At 39.2% G+C, this 19,266-nt stretch overlaps 1 protein-coding gene across 6 annotated transcripts in view; it reads left to right on the top strand.

The window, feature by feature from the left end:
• TRMT9B (tRNA methyltransferase 9B (putative)) overlaps positions 1–19,266 on the top strand; it is a 92,261-nt gene that overhangs the window by 63,316 nt on the left and 9,679 nt on the right. For 4 of the 6 annotated variants that reach the window (XM_027885530.1, XM_027885531.1, XM_027885533.1 and 1 more), the window contains one exon: positions 3,207–3,359. Coding sequence is in view for 1 of the 6 variants with exons in the window: in XM_027885529.1 (XP_027741330.1) it covers positions 10,838–10,866 (29 nt within the window). In the remaining 5 variants the exon portion in view is untranslated. Of the gene's footprint in view, positions 1–3,206; positions 3,360–5,687; positions 5,873–10,760; positions 10,867–19,266 lie in introns of those variants that run through there. The other 2 variants (XM_027885532.1, XM_027885529.1) reach the window with 2 other exon arrangements.

Raw genomic sequence — 19,266 nt, forward strand, 5'->3', positions numbered from 1 at the left:
CATGGAATGCACCTAGCTCATGGCTTGATGGTGATTTGAGGCATCATCTGCTAAGCAGGGGCTGCTTGTTTAAGAAGCTGCAGGTAAATGGAGGTATCAGATATTGCACTTTATTTCAGAGAGAAGATGCTCTGGTTGTCAAAGGAATGGCAATTCTCCTCCTCTTGGCTGATACCTTGCGATTTTTTGATGTTGTCTTCCTCTCCATGGAGCCTCGTTATCTCTGAAAGAAAGGAAGTGTTGCCAGATAAGAACCTGCACACTTTCATCTACTTTGTGGAAGCAAAGGTAATCAGTGAAGCAGCACAACAGTGGCATATTATGGACCAAGCTGGGACTGGGTGGATAAAACTTCCTGGCAGCAAAAATCAGTTTGCTAGAAGTGGGTTCCTTTGTGAAGACATTATAAAGGCTGTGGTGCTGATTAGAAGGGCCTCTCTGTGGGTGAAAATCCTGTCCCTATGTTTCCTTGTCTTTTGGTGTCCTTGTGGCAGCCTTGGACTGAGAATGTACAGCCTGCTCTCTGCAGGCAAGGAAATTCCCATCAGCATAATGGTCCCTAAGAGTGGAGAGTGTTACATGAAGAACCTGCCTGCCATTGACCAACAAGTAGTTTGTGTTTCAGACCTATAATTTTTCTCCAATTGAGGCAAATTCTTTCAAAACTTGCCATCTCTCCCACTCAGAGCAGACAAACACATAACATTGCTGAAATACAATTTTTCTGTAGAGCCCTGAAAATTCTTGGAAGTAAAACAGTAATAGCAATAAACTTGTGGGCCTTGGAGGTGTAACACAGGAATGGGTTTCCTTTTTCCTGTGTGCAGTCACTTCAGAAATCCATGCTGCCTGCATTGGGAACAGCCAGTCAGTCCTTTTTGAGCTAGACCTGTACATAGCAGAATGTAAAGTTTGCATTGACCTTAGGGTGATCCTTTGATCTTGACAACTGTACATCCTGTTTGCAACACCAGCATGAGTTCTGGAAGGGTTTGTTCATATGATCTTCCTCCATGAGAGTACCAATTTCTCGCAAGACTCCTAAATAAGGTCAACAATACTCATGGAAAAGTTACAGAAACTTAAGGATATGCTTAAAAGGTGTGACACAATCTGCCTTTCTGACACAGGGCTGAATTCAGCTCCTATATCTTGGGGTAGAGAGCCTTTTGGGCTGGAATGTCCACTGAACTGATCTCCAGTCTTAGATAAGAGTTTAGAGTGTGAGAGCTGAGCTAAATAGACAAGGCAGAATCATGGGTCTACTGACTGATGCTATAACCCTCATACTATGCAATGCTTGAAGAGTGTTTCATAATGAGTACAGATTGAAAGTCTGTTTAGAACAGAAAAGTACAGTTAAATGAACAAGTGGAACACGTATACAAAGTAAAAACTTTTTATTTGTAACAATACCAAACAGAAACTAGGGAAATTAGCATGGCTCTTGGAGAAAAGCACTCAACATTTCTGGTTGTTTATTTCTATTATTAAAATATGGCCTACATACATATATACAGATATATATATATATATGATATAAACCAAACTGTGGAGTCATACAAGTAATACAAGAACTACTGATGCCTTGAAGTTGTATTAAAAGTCAACAAATTACACGCTTCCACAAATATGTAAAAGTTCATCGCTATGTAATAGACCAAGGAAAGCAAGTCAAATTTCTCGTTGTGCTGATTGTAAGCATTTATTAAAGCAGCACAAGAATCTTAATGGGCACGTCACTTTGGTAACAAGTGCAAATTTGGGAACAGAGTCTGGTCTTGTGATTCTTACTCTGAATTGACCAAAAAGAACATTTTTTAAAAAATACTTTTAAATCCCAGCATCCCTATATTTTGCCATCTGATCTGCTTTCTGAACACCATCTGAGTTCAGAATAGGTCTGAGTAGATCTCATGTCGACTAAAGGGATCTTTGAGACTCACTCAAAAGACCTCAGGGTTCAGTTCATTAGTCTAAGTATAGACTTCAGTGCCATTTGTGATGGCGTAGGAGGCCTGGATTCTGCCAGGCCTCCACAAACTGCCACAGAAGGGCACAAGTCTTGTACAGTTCCTACATTGTTTTTTCCAGTCTTGTGCACAGTCCCCTCTCGGTAGCCATCTAAGCTGAGGTGTCTTCATTTGTGAGGAAATACTTGTAGCTTAGGTTATATAACTAAACATATCTTCAAACAGATGGCTCAGCAGCATCCATTTGTCTGATTTAGTGGGAATTGTATATGTTGTCCAAGTGCAGAGATGTGGTTAGCAAGCTCTAAAAATCTGCACTGTGGATGCAGAACTAGTGCAGAGCCATGTGACAAGTGTGATCGGTAGTGGTTAAACTGGTAGAAGCAAAATAATTTACTGTTTAAACATATCCAGAGAAGGTTACAGGCTGCATTAGAGTAAGAAGATAGTCATGAGATAGCTGTAAGGATTGTGAATGATACATGATCATAATGCTGTACAAGCAGAAACACATTTTCTAGCTGTAGAAAATAGGAAATAAGAGGAGGAACATTTTTCTTGCGATAGTGTCCTTTTAGTCACAACTTTATTCCTGGTTTTCAACTAACTCATTACTTTCCATGAGTGAGCAGCTTTCAGAGCTTGTCATCTCTTAAGGTGATTAGCAATTGCCTCAGTGTAATCTGTTGGATCTGGAAAGAAAAATCTGTTTTGTGGCATGTCTTACATGGCTTTTGTTTGTGAGGGGTGGGTATGCCTGAACTGAAGCCACATCAGAGACAGCAGGACACAGGATTCTTTTTAGGATAACAGGATCTAGGTCTGCATCTATACTGGCAAGGATTAAATCAAAATAGGGGCTTAGGCTCAGCCACTGTGCTTCATTGTCCAAGCTGTATAGCTGTTAGCATGCTTCCTGCAGTATTTTGGCAGATGCCAGTAATGATTTTGCCAGACAATTCCTGAGCTTGGCTCAGAGGAGAGCACAGGCTGGGCATTTTTCCTGTAAGGCAGTTCCCTGCTCCTTGTCCCTCTCTGAGAGCAATTACACTCAACATCTTGACCCTCCCTGGTACAGACCAGACATTTTCCTTCAGATCTTTGTTGCAATTCCTGTCAAAACATAGAGATGTTAACCTAAAGTGCTCAAGAAGAACATTTTACACAGGTTTTTAATTTAAAGATGTTGGGAGTACTGCATTTTAACCACATCTTTCTAACTCCTTATGCCAGGTGCTTCTCCTGCTACTGGTCACTCTCTTAAAGCCCAAAAGCTCCAAATGAGATCAACAGAGCAACATGTTTGCTTCTCCTCCCTGCTGGCAACAACAGCTTGCTTCCAAAGGAGAAATCTGAAAGTCCTCAGAAAGTGAGCTAGCTGTATGGGTAAGTCTAAAATGGTTAGCCATTTCAAAGTTTACTGAAGCTCTGTTGTGTATTTTGGGTGGTCTTACTGGTATTAGGATCCTGCTTCAGAGGTATAAGAAAAGTGAATCTACAGCTTCAGTGAAATAAAGGAAGTGCATCTTCAAGATGGATGATTTGTTATGAAAAGAGAAGAAAAGTGGAAACAATTAAGTGGAAACCTCTGTTAAAGACACAGCTGGAAATTACAGGCAACTCTTTCCAAAATGCAGTTAGTTCCATAATTCCATTTCCCAGTACTAAAACTGCCACACAGGAAAGCTTTTAGCCAGCAGGATAGCAACTCAGTGCTTACTGCCCTGTGACTGCTGTGAGTCCCCCTGTTCAGTGCAGATCTTTATGGGAGAAAAGGCTGAAGGAGCTATTACGTGGAATGAAGATGAAAAATTTCTGAGTGAGGTTGTGTTCTTTTCTGCCTAAACTTCAAGTAGCCTGAAACTGGAAGGGGCTGTAATAGCAGTTCAGAAGCCTTGTCAGGATTTTCCTGAAGGCTTTTATCCTTCTTGGACAGTGTACTGAAAAGTTTCAGATATGGAAAGAGAATAAGATTTCCAGGACCTAATAATTGGCTTAATTCCTATCCAGGGCATAGCCTATGATAGCCTTCATACACCTGCACACCTGCAGTTCTGTGGCCTGGGGAGGGGGCACAGGGATTTAGGAGAGAAGATTTTGGGTAGTATACGGTATACAGTCTGTTCTTCAGCCCCCAAAGCCAGATTCTGAAGACTCTCTGATCACTGAATCATACAGCTGAATCTATCACAGCATTAGCTGGAGACCCTCTTTTGTGAACAAGGTATTATCTGGAGTTAGAGATGGCCTTTGAGAAAGATATTTGAGGTGTGCTCTCCAGAATGACACTTCATTGTTCTTCAGCACTCACTTCCATTTCCACTCACATGGGTAAATCTGAGTTTCCTCTTGCTCATAGGAGGGTGCAGAAAGCTAGACTCTGGAATGAAGGGGATGAGGGACAAGTTTTTGGTGAGAATGTGATAAAAATGGATAGAGATTTGCCCATCCCACCCCCTGTTGGGCAACCCATAACAATAATGGGAGTTTTTCTACTTAATATTAGGTTAATTGTCATAGGGTTGAGAAAAAAGCACATTTTTTATTAAATCTGTTTTTGCAGACTGAGAAGGCTCTGCAACTCTTCATCACATGCTCTTTGCTTGGATTTATTTTTAGTAATGTTCTCTTCATTTTTTTGTTCCTTTTTCCCCCAAAAATATCTTTTCATAAAACTAAATTGAACTTGAAAAGAAGGGAGAGAAAATCAGTTTGATATTTACAATGAACCATAAGACATTTCACTTTGTTACTTTAACTTAAAAATGGACAAAGGTGAAGAACAGAAAAAGGTCCTGGAATATAATGGTTCTACGAGTCATCTCTAAGTACTGCTTCCAAAAAAATTCCTTTCCATCAATCTCTTTTTAAATACAAAGGAGCAGGAGAAACATTTTCAGCCTTTTACTGGGTTGACTATGCAGGAGGAATATCATGGGAATAAGTTTAGAAATATTGAGAACTCAAATTCAGACTCTTTGATGTTAACAGCTTTTTTTGCCAAGAGAGAACATTTTTCTCTTCTTAGGATAGAAATTCGCATTATAAACATGTGCAGCTAAAGTGAGACTTTTCCTAGCTCTGATGCATTTTAGACTAGAAGGTCTATCTGGAGCACATCACATATATTTTCTGCTTCTTAGTGATCAGAAGGAGTTAAATTAGACTAACCTCCCTAGGACCCGCTCTGTCCCCCATGAAATGAGTTGATGCATAAGAAAACAGAGCTCAGTGCTTTGGGTCATGGTCTATTTGATCCTGACAGTTACCGGATGTGCGTATGTGGGAAGAACAGTAGCCCTAGGGATGAAGGAAAAAAGACAGAGGACTAAACAGGCTCAGGAAAATATAGTTTCTGCTGGGAGCTTAGGACACCAGAGATCTGACATATTCACAGTAGTTCAGGTAGATAGTTCAGCAGAGAAGGACAGTATTTAAGGTCCTTTTCTAAACACATCTGTCTGCCAGCTGAGAAAAGGAGAAGATAAGAAAGACAAAATGAACATTAAGAATACTAATGCAGGTCAAGTAGTTGACTGTTGGTATGAACAACAGTGTAACTAACCCATAATTTGAATCTAAAATGAAAAATGAGCAGCTGCCATTTTATGATTTAACACTCTTCAAACAAAACACAAGGCAGTAAGGAACTCAAAGAAAAAGGTTCCTAAAAAGACAAAAGAAAACAATGTTACACTTTCGTGTGACACTGAGATGGCTGAGCAACTGTGGACGTGAGTGGAGCCTCAGATAAAAGACTGGAGAACCTACAAAACCTGCTGAGAACAAAGAAGCCCTGAATCTCAGTGCAAACACTTTTGAGCTTAAGGAGCTGAATCTGAATGAAGTGTACTATCTCCAGTTTCCCACATCTCCTGGGGCAGCTGGTCAGAAACCTGGTAAGACACTGTGAAACAAGGGTGTGCAGTGTCAAACTTGCCACTGTACGACCTTTTCTCTGAACTGCACTGTTCTAGCCTGTTTTAAGCTGTGTCTAAATGAAAGCAGTCTGGGACAGAGATCAGTGTCTAGAAAGCTAAATTGAACTCTGGCTTTTTCATGGAGTTTATTTGTGTTTTGGGACAAATAATTTGGTCTCCTGCCTGTGACACAATAATTGTTGGTAATTTAATAGAGGAATCAAAGTTTATGCTTTCCAAAGAGAAGTAGGAGCATTAGGGACCTGCAGCTACCTTGACCCAGAAAAGGACATGAATCTCTGTTGTGCAAGTACACTATTCACTTTCTGTTTTCCCTCTTTCACCTTTACTTATCTCTAAAAATGAATTTCAGGTCATACCGGAGACTTCCAGTGAAATGATTTTGTATTATATGCTTCAACTCAGATCAAAATGTCAAAACACTATAGGAAAATAATCTTTGTTTTTAGCCACAGAGAGGAAACGCATATACTTGAAAAGTCTGTCCTTGTGAAATGTCTGCAGCAGTGTTGCAGAGACAAGAAATATAAGTACTCAGTGTCTTGTCCTGCAAAGACACTGCCATTGAATAATAATTAGTCCTTGTAAGGTAAATAAACCAAACTCTGCTTCCCTGCATGCCAATAAGGTCTCTGTGACTTCAAGATGCTGGGATGCAGCTCAGGGTCCAACTATATGCCCAACCTAACCTCTACAGTATGTGCCTGTCAGCAGTCCTGAAACACTTCTGTTCCTCTGTCTCTAATATACTTCAGCTCAAAATTCCATCGTATTGTCTCTGTTTTGCATTGTTATTTTATTAACAAATGCTTTGTCCGTTTGCTACACAAAAATCCCAACAACTTCTTCTGCTATGAAAAATTGACATTACAAAACAAGGGAGAGGAAGGCTGATACCAAAATGAAACTCAACAAAGCAACTGTATCAAAAAAAGCTGTTCTCAATCTGATTGATAAAGACAACACTCAGTGTTCATCTTTCTTCCAAAATTCTCACTTAACTAAGCTAAAATATGTATGAAGTACAACTTAGAATGTACAAATTTTACCTATTCCTACTGTCACTCAGGTATGGGTTTGGGGTTTGGAGTTGTACTTCTGCAACAATAGTCAATGGGTCTACCTGGGCAAGATGGAACATAATTTAAGTACAAATGACAGAACTGGGACCTTAAAGAGCCCTGCATTTTTATGTCGATTTCTACTATCGCATTTCGTAATAATTATTTTTCAGTTAATTTTTCTACAACACCACTCCAGTTATATCTTACTTTAGTCTCTGAGAGTGAAACAAGAAAGGAATTTCCCTCTTATGGTCTGTTCTGCTTGCTTTACCTCTTGCAACAACTGTAGTGAAATCACAAAGACTTGTTCTATTGAGGTGAACGTGAGTTGTCCTGTAAAGCTTGGTTATAATACTTAAGTATTAAATAATAGTGCTTAGCACTTATGCAACTTAATGCCTTATAATCTTCAAAGCACTTTACAAATCTTAACCAGTTAATCCCCACAGCAGCATTGTGTGGTAGGTTTTGAAGGCCACACATTAAAAATCTCCCACGATATGGACTTGCCTGCATAGTAAGGCTATGGGAAAAAATATCTGCACGGTTATGTTCCTCAAGTCATGAGTGTTTGATTTTACTGCACTTTAATGTGCCTTACTTTCGGTAAATTAGTTCTGCTTTCTTATCCCATTCGAAGTAAATCCATTGTACCCTGCAGCATGGCTCAGCATAGAGTATTATAACAATTTTGAGGGTTTTTTAAATTATTAAAACTCCTGAAATCAAATAAGAAGAACAAAATCTGATTTTTTTTTAAGAAATCAAGTTTATACTGCCAATGATTGCAAAGACAGTGTATGGGAAAGGATCAGAAAGACTCTAAAGACTGAAGCACTCAGGAGAGTAACTCCCATTTTTAGCAACTCTTTTGAAAATATAAGTTTTGGGATATTGAGATTGACTTGAAAATGGAAACAGTGTTGTTTGTGATACTACTAGAGTGGACTAAAAGCAGTATTTCCAGTTCATTTAGAAAAATAGTATGTTTTTCTTGCTCAAATTTTCTTTGAATTTTCATGTTCCGGGGGAAAAAAAAATTGAATAGTTATTGCTTTAGCCTTTTAGGGTCTAAAATTACCCATGAAGTGAGTGGAAATACTGCTTTTAGTCCACTGTAGTAGTATCATAAGCCCTAGTGCTTCAATTTTTTGTTAGTTTTGCTGGAAAACTTTTTCGAACAACATTACAGTTTGACAGTAACATAAGTCTATGGGAAGAGCAAATTCACCAACCTGGCCTGGTGAGGTCTTCTTCCAAGAGAAGCAGCCAGAAAGTAGAGATTTTATCACAAACTAAATAAAAAATCATCAGTTTTCCAGAATGTCCACTGCAACTTTATTTATAAATACATCATGATCCTTCCCCTCCTTTTGCTTTCAGCTATAACTGTCTCTTTGTAAAGCTTGTAATTTGAGAGCTGATCCCTTGTAAGAAGACAGGTTTGTGATATCGTGAAGACTGACCTCGATTCCTTATTTACTGTTTCAACCTGGAAACTTTTGTTTCCTTGTTTTTCAATCTCTTTTTTTTTCCCTGTTTTGTTTTTATTCCTTTTTCTTTTAATTTTTTTCCCTCGACTTTGGAGAAAAATCACAAATAACCTTTGAAGGAATAATTAGCAATTTCTATGACCCTGTGGTAACAACCTTTACCTGATTGACTACTAAAGTGGCTGTCTAAGGGTAAGGGTTTCAGACAGACTGGGGAAAGAGAAATCTCCACATGAGAGAAGATCAGGGATGAGCACAAGAGAGACCCTAGAAAGTAAAGGAGTAAATGGATGAGAACACAGGAGGTGACATAATTAGCCAGTCACATGCTTGCCACTACAAAATTTCAAATGTTCCAAATTGAGCCTGGTGTTCTGCAGACATGCTCATAATTAAGTACAGGGTTGCAATACACATGCACAAGAGGTCTGAATTAAGGTTTCATGGGCAGCCTTCTGGCTTTCCCAACCTTTGGTCACTTAATTTAGTGACCTAAATCGTTTTTAATATAGAAAAAATTTATTTTGGTGAGGTCTTTTAATTATTTCGGGAGGAGGGGTTGCTATGGACTGCAATTTATTATGTAAATGTAGATGCATAGTACTTCAAAGGAAAAAATACTTTATTTTCATTCTGCCTAAATTTGTATACCATGATGAGAACTTAGTAAATGTGTTTTTGTTTTTTTTCCTTACCTAAAATGCATTAAGTTACATGACTAACACCTGTTTCAAATGCATCAGAAGCAGGAATTGTGCAGAGGATCTATACGCGCAATATATAATTGTAGTTTTAAGGAGTGTCCAGAAAAGATTAGTTGTAAGGGGAAAGCCTGTGTGAATTCACCTCAGGAGAGTTTCAAGAGTCTACAACATAATCTTTTTCTAAGAAGGTTGAACTTGAGGCAGTTATTTCAAACTGAAGAGCTTTTAAAATAAGTTAGTGATTATGTCAACAAATAACATGGACCAGGTGGTATTCATACTTGAGGAATCTAACCTGAAGGAAGAATGAGGCATATATGACCTCATCTTGCAAAAAAGATGTCTGAAGGAGTCTGGGAATGGCAGACTCTAATTTGTCTGTGCCAGCCAATTTAGCTGACTTTACATTACAGAATTAAATTAGCAGATGTGCATGAAGGTATGGAATAACAAGGACAAGTCAACACAATGTTTGTAAAGGACATTCCTGTCTTATAGATTAGTCAAAGCTCTTTGAAGGTGTTAAGATGGTTAATTATTATTTAGCTGTTCAATACCTTGATAATGGAGACCAAAAGTTTTCTCATTACTCCATGACTTTGGTACATTTAGTAGGTTTGGTACAAATCTTAGGTTTATGTGTCTTCAGTGTAGTTATTCTCATGTTATTCTTATGATCTTCCCCTGAATCCTTTAGTTCACATGGAATTGTCAAAATAAAAGGAATGCATGTTCTTGAGCCATTTTGGCAGTTTTGAAAATCCCATCAATACACAGTTATGTTCCCCATAATCTTGTCTCCTGGTACCTTTAAAGCTGATTTGAGCAAAAGACTGCATGTAACAGTGTATAGTGCAGTACCTTCAGTACTTTGTGCAATGCTGTGCTGAGTTCCCTGCCTGTCATACTGGCTGGTGTTGTTTCATCGCCGCCTTCTCTATCCGTCATCTCTTATACATAATTTATAAGGTCTTGGGACAGGACTATCTCTTTAGCTCATGTAGTGCTAAATGTATCAATGTCCTGGCTGGCGGTTTGTCTACTTGTCTAATGAGCACCTGTAAGTATATGAAAGTACAGAAACAACCTGCCATTTTTAGACTGCTTTAATAGGAATCGGTGCTGGAGTAGGGGGAGAAAACAACTGCACACTCTCACAGCTCACGGGACAGGAAGACTTGCAGACAGGACCGAGCCACAAAGGTTAGCTTTGAGCTTAACCTTTAAATGAGCAAGCGCTAATCCTCCTTGGCCGCAGAGACAGCACGGCTCCCATCCACTTCGGTTTAGAGGAGCTCAGGGATCCTACTGCTCACCCCCCCACCCCTCCCCTGACGGAGCATCCCACTGCCACCATCATCTCCATCAGCACCACCCTCCTCGCAGAAGACGCCCAAGGGATGAGACAAGACCGCAAGGAGAAGAGTTAACAGGGAATTGATAACCCGGCCCTTTTTTTTTTTTTTTCCCTTTTCCCCGCCCTCCTCCTGCTTGCGGGGATGTGAGCGATCGGGACCCGCGGATCGGGGGTGGCCCCCGGCGGAGAGGCGCGGGGAGGGCTCCCCTCCGCCCCGCTCCGCCGGGGGCTCCCCCCTCGGCACGGCCCGGCCCGGCCCGGCCCGGCCCGGCGCTGCCAAGCGCCGCCTCCGCCGCGGGATCGGGATGGAGCCGCCACCGCCCCGCGGGTGCAGGTGAGGAACGCGGGGAAGGTGGCCGCGGACGCGGGGGGGATGCGGAGGGCAAACCCCCCTTCCGCCCCGGGATGGCCTCAGGGGGAAGGAGAAAGGGGAGGAGGGGGGGAAGAGAAAAAAACCCGCACCCCAACCTTAAGCCATAAAAAAAAAAAAAAAAAAAAAAAAAAAAAAAAAAAAAAAAAAAAAAAAAGCGCCGCGGTACATTTTTGCAAATTGAGACGATCCTCTTAAAAACACTGCCCGCCGAGCCGGGAGTCGCCCCTGCCGTGCTGACCCACCCGGGGAGGGAAGGATTTCGAGATTTAACTAATTTTTTTTACGCACGTGTCGTGTCCCCCTCCTTTCTCCCGTGTCACATTTTAATTGAACGGAGCCGCGGGTTGCAGAGCTGGGAACTAGCGCGGATGCTGGCACTGAAATTGGTGTAGCGGCTGGGGAGGGGAGTTTCTACGAGACCGGAGGGGAATTGGGGAGGGGGAGGGGGGATTTGCAACAAAAATAGTAAGTTTCTCCGTGGTCACCGATTAATTAAAAATGAAATGCGTATTGTGCATTGGCAAACAGTCTTAAGCTATGACTTGGAGCAATCCTAAGCCGTAATAGTTTATAATTATTTTTTTTCCTTTCCTAGAAAATTCGAAACACCGAGGTATTGCCTCCCCATAGAGCCCTCAGATTGCAGAGTGTTCACTGCTTAATGAATGTTTGTAAAGGGATTTTCATTCCCACTGAATGTCAGTGGGAGCAGCCAGAGCTCAGGGAGTCAGCTTGCCCGCTCCCTTTCTTTTGCAAAGAATTTCTGGCAGAATTACTTCAGCAGCCCTGCTGTGTTGATGTAGTGCACAGGATGACATTCCCTGCTGATATAGTTGTTAGGTGAAGCGTGCTGCTGGAGTTTATGATTTTGTGCATGAAACTCGAGAAGAGATAAGAAAACCATTCAGCAGCCTCTTCATGAGCAACAGAACTGGTCCTCTTAGAACATTTCAGTGCCCCATAAAGGACCCCGGGAAGGGGGTTGGCTTTGTTTTGGTAATTTATTTTCAGTCTAGTACATCAATATATTTATTTCAGTATATATTTATTTCAGTAATGTATGCTTCTCATAGACCATGTCTTTGAACAGAGTTTGAAATCACCCCTGCATCAAGGGATAAACACTTGCCATGCGAACACTCAGGTTTGCAGGGGTTCTGCTGTCCATTCTGGATGGATGAATCAGAATATGGGACAGTACAAACAGCATAAGGCTTGGTCTTGAAAAATGTTACATTCAAATTCCCTCCTTTAGTTATTATGAATAGGCTACTTGAAGTTGGTAAGATGATTTACAGCAGATGTCCATGTCTTTGCAGTACCAGGATAAGTGTGGGTCAGTTTATAGGTAGTAATAGAGGTGGGCCTCATGTCACTTAAATTTATGAAAATTAAAGAGGTTGAAAAAATACTTTAGACTTCTATATGCTTATAAAATAATTTTAGAATGAAAAAGTCCTTTGGTTTAAAACTGCTTAACAATAAAGACACTGGTACTTCAAAAATTATGTATGGTATCTTCATAAATGGAAGCAAAAATATTTCTTTTGATGCTCCAGATAATGATTTTTGTAGATGTCAACTCTTGTTCCCCATCATACAACAGTTTCCTGGAAAACACTGATTTTAAGGAAAAGAAAATATACCTATAAAGGGTAGAGTAAATAAATATTAAAATATTTTCCAAATGGAGAATTTTAGTAGTGTTAAAATGAAATTTCAGCTCCCTCAGAGAGCTTTTCCTTTCCATACTGATCGGAAGAATTATGTTGTGTAAAGTCCTTTCTTAGCCTTAAAATAAAGGGCTTAGAAATACCAAGTTATGTGAAAAGGTATCACTCATACTACAAAGCATTTAAAATGAAACAATCTCTCCATGAAGCTCTGGTGACGTATAAACAGTAAGGATCTTTTCTAGGGATTTTGACTACAGGACCATTAGGCCTTTTCACACTGCTCAGTCTACTACAGCTACAACTGGAAGAACCTGTGTCGGTGACGGTGGCCAGGCACTTCATGGAGGGTTACACCTCAACCTTTTAGTAACAACATAATGCAATTTTTCTGTGTCTAAATCTGAATCCTGATAGGATTACTGTTGTCTCTTCAGAAGCCTCTGTCAACTATGTAAGCACCCAGTTACTATTAGAGTACTTAGATAACCTTTTGTCTTTGCCTCAAAGACATGAGACACCTTTACTTTGTCAGGAAACCAAATGTAAATACATGACTTCCTATAACTAACAATTAAAAAAAAGCTTATCCATCAGATTTTATAGTTTTGTAGGATAACAAAAATGTAATACTCTCTTTCCTCTCATTCTGGTGGTCATCTACTTACGTTAATTTAATATCTAACAGTGCCACAAGGTCTGTCCTTCTTTTGAAACTGTGTTTGGTGAGTATGCTGAACACTGAATACATTTGTATATGAATATTTAAAGATAGGAAATTATATGTTCAGATATAATAAGCTTGTGATAATCAAGAGTAGTTTATGAAATGTACCAAGAGAAACCACTTAGTAGTTCTGTAATTACTGTAATTGATTCTGCAACGTTTTATGTTTCATCTTGGGATCAAAGGTAACCTCAGTTTGGGATTCTACTTGATAATGTGTTGCTTGTCTTTCTGTCACTAAGATTTCAGCAGAAGACGTGTTTTCAAGTAATTGAGTGTCTTACCTGAGTCAGTTTGTAAATTGTTTTAATTGGGAAGGCTTTGTATATTAGATGAAGTACCATGTAAGCACCAACAAAACTGAGTGGAAAAACAAAGAAGAATTATATGGCATAAATTAAAACTAATCCAGTTGAAAATAATACTCTAAATGCAAAACCTGAGTGTGAAGAAACAGAAGAAATTTGGAAAAGCATAATTCCAGAACTGTGGGATGACGTTCAGGAATCAAATATTCCTGTGAATATACTTCGGCGTGAAGAATTGAAGCCATATGGAGAGGATACAGAGAATGACAACAGTACTTTGTAAAACACCACCTTGACTGATTCATCAGGGAGGAAGAAAATTACTAAATATTTGGTGTTTGCTTAACTGCTGATAAATAAGGAGAGAAGACAAGATAACTGTTTACAAATATTTGAGTGATACGGTGACCAAGGAGGGAAAATAACTGCATTTCAAGTTTATGGGTAGGGAGGCATGGTCTTGGGATACTGATGCAGGGCACAGAGTATTTCCTGACAGGTGCTTCCTGACTCATGTTTTTAAGACCCCATTGATACAGGCTCCATTTTCAACCTAGTCTACAGTAATTTTCAGTGCTTTTGTGTCCTTCTTCTTGCTTTTAAAGTGCCTTACCTGTATCTTCCTTGCAGTAGTTTAAGCCAAATATCTTTTGTCTACCCTTCAATTTTGGAAAACAGGTTTTTCCCTCCCACTTTGCTGCAGCCCTTCTTGTATGAGAAGATGGTTCTCTCTCATCCTGGACAAACATTTTGAAACACATTTCTTTCTCAGAGGTTTACTTGGTTTCTGATCTCTTATAGATAATACAATCTGATCTCTTATAGATAATACAATCTGATAAATTGTTCTCTACTGTAATATTCCGGCTTGAAATTGAACATAATGCTCAAACTGATAGGCCAGCAGTGCTGACTGTAGGAGAATGATGGTTTTATGTAACTTGCAAGGATCTGCCTTGTTTCTCTGTGCTGATCCTCTTTTTTTTTTTGCTTTCTGTAACAGGATCTTGCAAAAAACACCATAACACCATAGCATGTATGGTGTCAAATCTGTGAAATGTTATAGCACCCAGATCCACTTCTCTATGTAGAATTCTGCCAGTCATCCCATCCTGCCTCCTTCAGTCTTTATGCAGCTTGTTATTCTTATCTAAAAGTAATGCTTTGCTTTTTTCTTTATTGATCTATTTAAACACTTGAATTCTGATACCATTATCCAGTCCATTTGAACTCTGATGGTTTGGTCTGTCTGTAGCTGTAATCCTACTCTCTAATCCATCATACAAAGAAATTATTGAGGAGTGTCCAAAGTGTATCCTTGCTCAGGGTATCCTTCTGGTGTGATAGTGAATTTTGGTAACTACAAACAAAATATTCTCTTCCAAATGGTACCAAACTTTCTACTTTAATTTCATCTAAACCAACTGTCCCTAGTTTGTTTACTAGAATATACTAAGACCAGGGATTGTACATTTTGCCCATGGTTTCTCAAAACTAATTTCTCATGGCTCTGAGACTGGCTAATCTGAGACCAGTGCAATCAATTATATAAGTACTGGTTATGAGGCTAATTGATTTGAAAACCCTTAAGTTAATTTAAAAGCTCCAACCTATTCTTTCCCTAAGTTCTTGTCCCTTTGTCACTTATAGAGTAACACTTGGTGCCAATTAGAAGAAGAAGAACCTAAACTCTTTACTTTTCTCAGAACCACTTATTATTGGATTTTCCTTCCTGCTTGATAGGTCAAATTTTTGCTAGTCCTCTCTTCTCCTCTGATGTCTGTACAGAGTGTTTCTGTGCAGGATCTGAAGATGCACATCAGTGCACATCTAGCACCACAGTTTTTTGACTCTGTGGGACTCCGGTAGGAAGGGACTGTCTTCTGGGAGCTGATTTGTGCGTTTTGATGTGATAGTAAAGATGAACAGACACTTAAAGAGACTGTAAAACTTCTGCATGAGTATGCTCCTTCTTTCAGGGTTTTTTAATGGCCAAGGGTCCATGTTTGTGCATTGTCATTTAGCAGAATGTTATCTATCTACAGAATGGAGTTTATGTACTTACTGAAATAAATCTGTTTACAGTGCAGCGTTTCAGCTACATAGACTATGACCCTAAATGTACAACAGCATGGGGAATATTAAATGATTAACTGATCCAAGAATATGCAGTGAATAGTACTAGGTTTTGGAAAATAAAGCTAAAAAACTGGAAAATGAAGCTTAAAAAAAATGAATGTGACAGTGAATGTTTGCAATTTTGAGTAACAAGATCTTGAACCACAGCCTTATTTTGTCCAAGATTTTGCAAGAAATCTTGCAGTTCTTTCAATGTTTTGTTAGAACAAGGTTCTATTTTTAGTAAGAAAAAATACAGTGAAAGTAATTTTATTTCAATTAAGGAAATTACTTTAAAATGCTTGTTTCACAGTGAGTGTCTCAACTAACACTGGTTCTTGTCAAACGTGTCCCAGCTCTTTATTTTTCACTTTGAGATTTTCCCAAATTTTACTGGAGGGAGGGTGTTGAATCGGTACTTCTGCTCAGAAAGGTTTTAGATACGCTGCATGGAGTTCTCCTTGCTCTGATTTCAGGCCGTACATTTTCATGGGATGATAAGGTTCATGCGTGCTTGAAATCAATTACTGGAGTTGTTAGTCTTACGGAAGAAAATCATCTCCTATTGTATCCTCTTGCTAAACTTTCATTGCACCTAGTTTAACTATTCATGGCAGCATTCTTATTATTTTGTTTCATTATCCTTTATTTACTAATATAGCTGTTTTATATAGCAAAATGATTCATATTGGAAGCCATTTAGTATATCAGCATAGACCAATTTGTTGCCTACACTAATGAAAGGAGAAATCACTGTCAATCTGAATGGAAGTTGTTACTGTGATTTATAAATTCAATCTAAGGGTAAGCAACGTTCTGATAAAGAAATCTTATGTTTGTTTTTGAGAACAGCTTCAGTGAGGTTTTGCTGTTGGAGATGAATTGGATTTTTGTCTTTGTGTGGGAAAAAAATACTGTAATTTATAGGTGACCATTAGGGCTGTACACCTACTTTTCCATGGCTACTTACATTTGAATGAAAAGACTGGTAAGTCTGGAAACTAAACTGGAATCATTTCTTATTGAATAGGTAGTTCTCCCTGTTCTGCAGATGAAGGGAGAGAATGCAAATCGGACTGCCTCACCTTTTACTTAGGTGTGCATGGTACAGGTGCACATGTTATTGCTGAGAGCAGGGTATTGATGTAGACTTGGCCCTTGTGGTTTATACTGTTTGATTTAAGGCCAGCGATTAATTAGGTTATAGCTGGAGTTGCATGTGTAATCAAGATTTATGTTGCTATGGCAACAGAGACACAACTGTGCTGAATTTCCTAGATCTTTAAAGCAGGAGTCCTTATCCAAAATCATATTAAGAATTCCCATCAGTGTGTGAAGAGTGTAGCTAAGAGGGGCCCTCATTAATAGGCTGAAGTCTTGTACATCTGACTCTCTCACTGAGTTGAGTGAAATCCTGCTGCTCATCAAAGGGTTAGAGAAAATAGGCAGTTGCAAGAAAGAAGATAAGGAGAACCTGTGGTTCAAATTAATCAAGAGCAATTGATTTCGAGACAAATAGAAGCAATGCAAGATTTGATGACTACTCTGAAAATCACAGGGTGCTTCCAAGAGGCCATTGGCAAAACCTTTGCAACATATTCCAGGTATTGCATTTGGCCTGGAAATAGAGGCAAGGAGGAACTGAACATGAGCCAGGTCAAGACTTCACAGGATTAAACATCAAATTAAAATAGTGGTGCTGACATAGCACATGATGAGGTAGATGGAGAAAGATGGAAAAGATGAAGAGAAGATGGAAGATAAAAATCATAGGTAACTGGGAGGGGATAGTTTGAGGTAAATGAGGAGGACTGTAAGGGATTCAGAACTGCAGAGGTAGACTGTGGTAGAGGCAGAGATTTTGGACTGAACTCTGCCTCCTGCTCATCAGTGTCAGGGCACCCCTGGCATCTGGGAGCCAGCAATAATTTGTCCTCTTGAGGATAAACTATTTAATACAGTAAGTAAAAATTGTAAATTAGACACTTTCAAAAACAACAACAAAAAAAGTCTGAACACACTCTCCCTCTCCCCAAAAAACCCCAGAAAACCAAACCTGATTTTTTAAAAATGTTGGAAACGGGGGTTATTAATTTTGGTTGTTTTCTTTTCAAGGTCACTTGCGTAAATGTATTTCTTATTTTGGCAGTGATAGAAAATATCCAATGAACATGACTTTTATTAAAGCAATATCCTTGAAAAGTTAGTTATCTTAAAGGTTACGAAATGTTAATGGAAAAGGAAAAAAATTAGATTACCTTAGAGAACTTTCAGAGAGATATGTAGCTATGAAAATCTATGTCATGTTTGTACAATTTGTTTTACCTCCTGGAAAGCGGTAATATTTCAGTTTATATTTTATTTTGCTTTTTTATTATTTCTTTTTTTAAACAAAGAAGGAAAACAACAGTGTAGGAAAGAGTGAATGGACTGTAACCTATTTACTTTCAAACAGTTTGTTCATGTGGCACAGTTACATGTGATGGACTGGTGATCCATTTCCCTGCAAATTCAGCGGAAATTACACTGTAATTTTCATCCAGTTATTTAATAGATCAGCTGCAACAAGGGCCTGTTGTAGTCTCTTGAACAAATCATGATAACCAGGAAGCACTGAAAGGGAAGAGAATGCTGCTCTTCAATTTTTTTCCGAACTCCTTCTTTGCAGGAGGCTGGCATTTGTTGAGCTGCATTCATGTTTTGGGGACTTGGCAAGGCTTGCTGCAGTGACTGAACAGCTGGGTGCCAATTTACTGCACACTCCCTACTCTGCTCCAAGTCTCTGTGTGAGCTCTTTGACAGGAGCATAAGCACAAGAGAAGAATTGAGCATGGGGAAAGTGTGCCCATAACTACCACCTTCGGCTCCTCTTTGCTGGTCTTACCAAACGGCTTCTTGGGAAGCTTAAATGAGAACTGGAGCAGATGCTGAAGAAGAGGGATTCCTGGGTAGCTTGCATTTTCATTACCTACTTTGCAAAACTGACTTTCTAATTATCCTAGAAGTTACAATCCAGAAGTTGGATGAAATGAACATTTTCTATTTGCAACAGAGGCACTGTCTGGTACTTTCAAGGCAAAGAAGTTGTAATGGTTGTTTTTGTTTAGCAAAAGAAATAGAGGCATTGAGATTGGCTTGTTAAGTTACACAGGTCTAAGTTTCTGGGGGTTTTTGATGACAGTAGAGTCACGTGAAAGTGGTACAGCTGCAGGTCTGGGCAGACGACACAGGTTTCTTGCCTTCTGTAAACACTGAAATGAAGAGGTTAATTGCTAGGATATTTCCCTGCTGCGCTGTAAAGAAAAACCTGATAGTGTTATGAATCTTGACTGCAAAGTCAAATTGACAACTCTAGTTGTGTCTTAATTAACTGCAAAATATAAACCATCAGCGGGAATGGAAAATGTTACAAAAAGGCGCATGAAATTATTTGTATTTTAGTATATTACTGTTATTCTAAGATTATAACCTAATTATTTTCTTGGCAATATTTATTAAGTATATCTAAAAATAGCCTCTTCTACAGTGTTGTAAT

The sequence above is a fragment of the Empidonax traillii genome, unplaced genomic scaffold (genome assembly GCF_003031625.1).
Source record: "Empidonax traillii isolate 1590-97213 ecotype Southwest subspecies unplaced genomic scaffold, ASM303162v1 scaffold167:size2001844, whole genome shotgun sequence".
In the NCBI taxonomy this organism is placed as follows: Eukaryota; Metazoa; Chordata; class Aves; order Passeriformes; family Tyrannidae; genus Empidonax; species Empidonax traillii.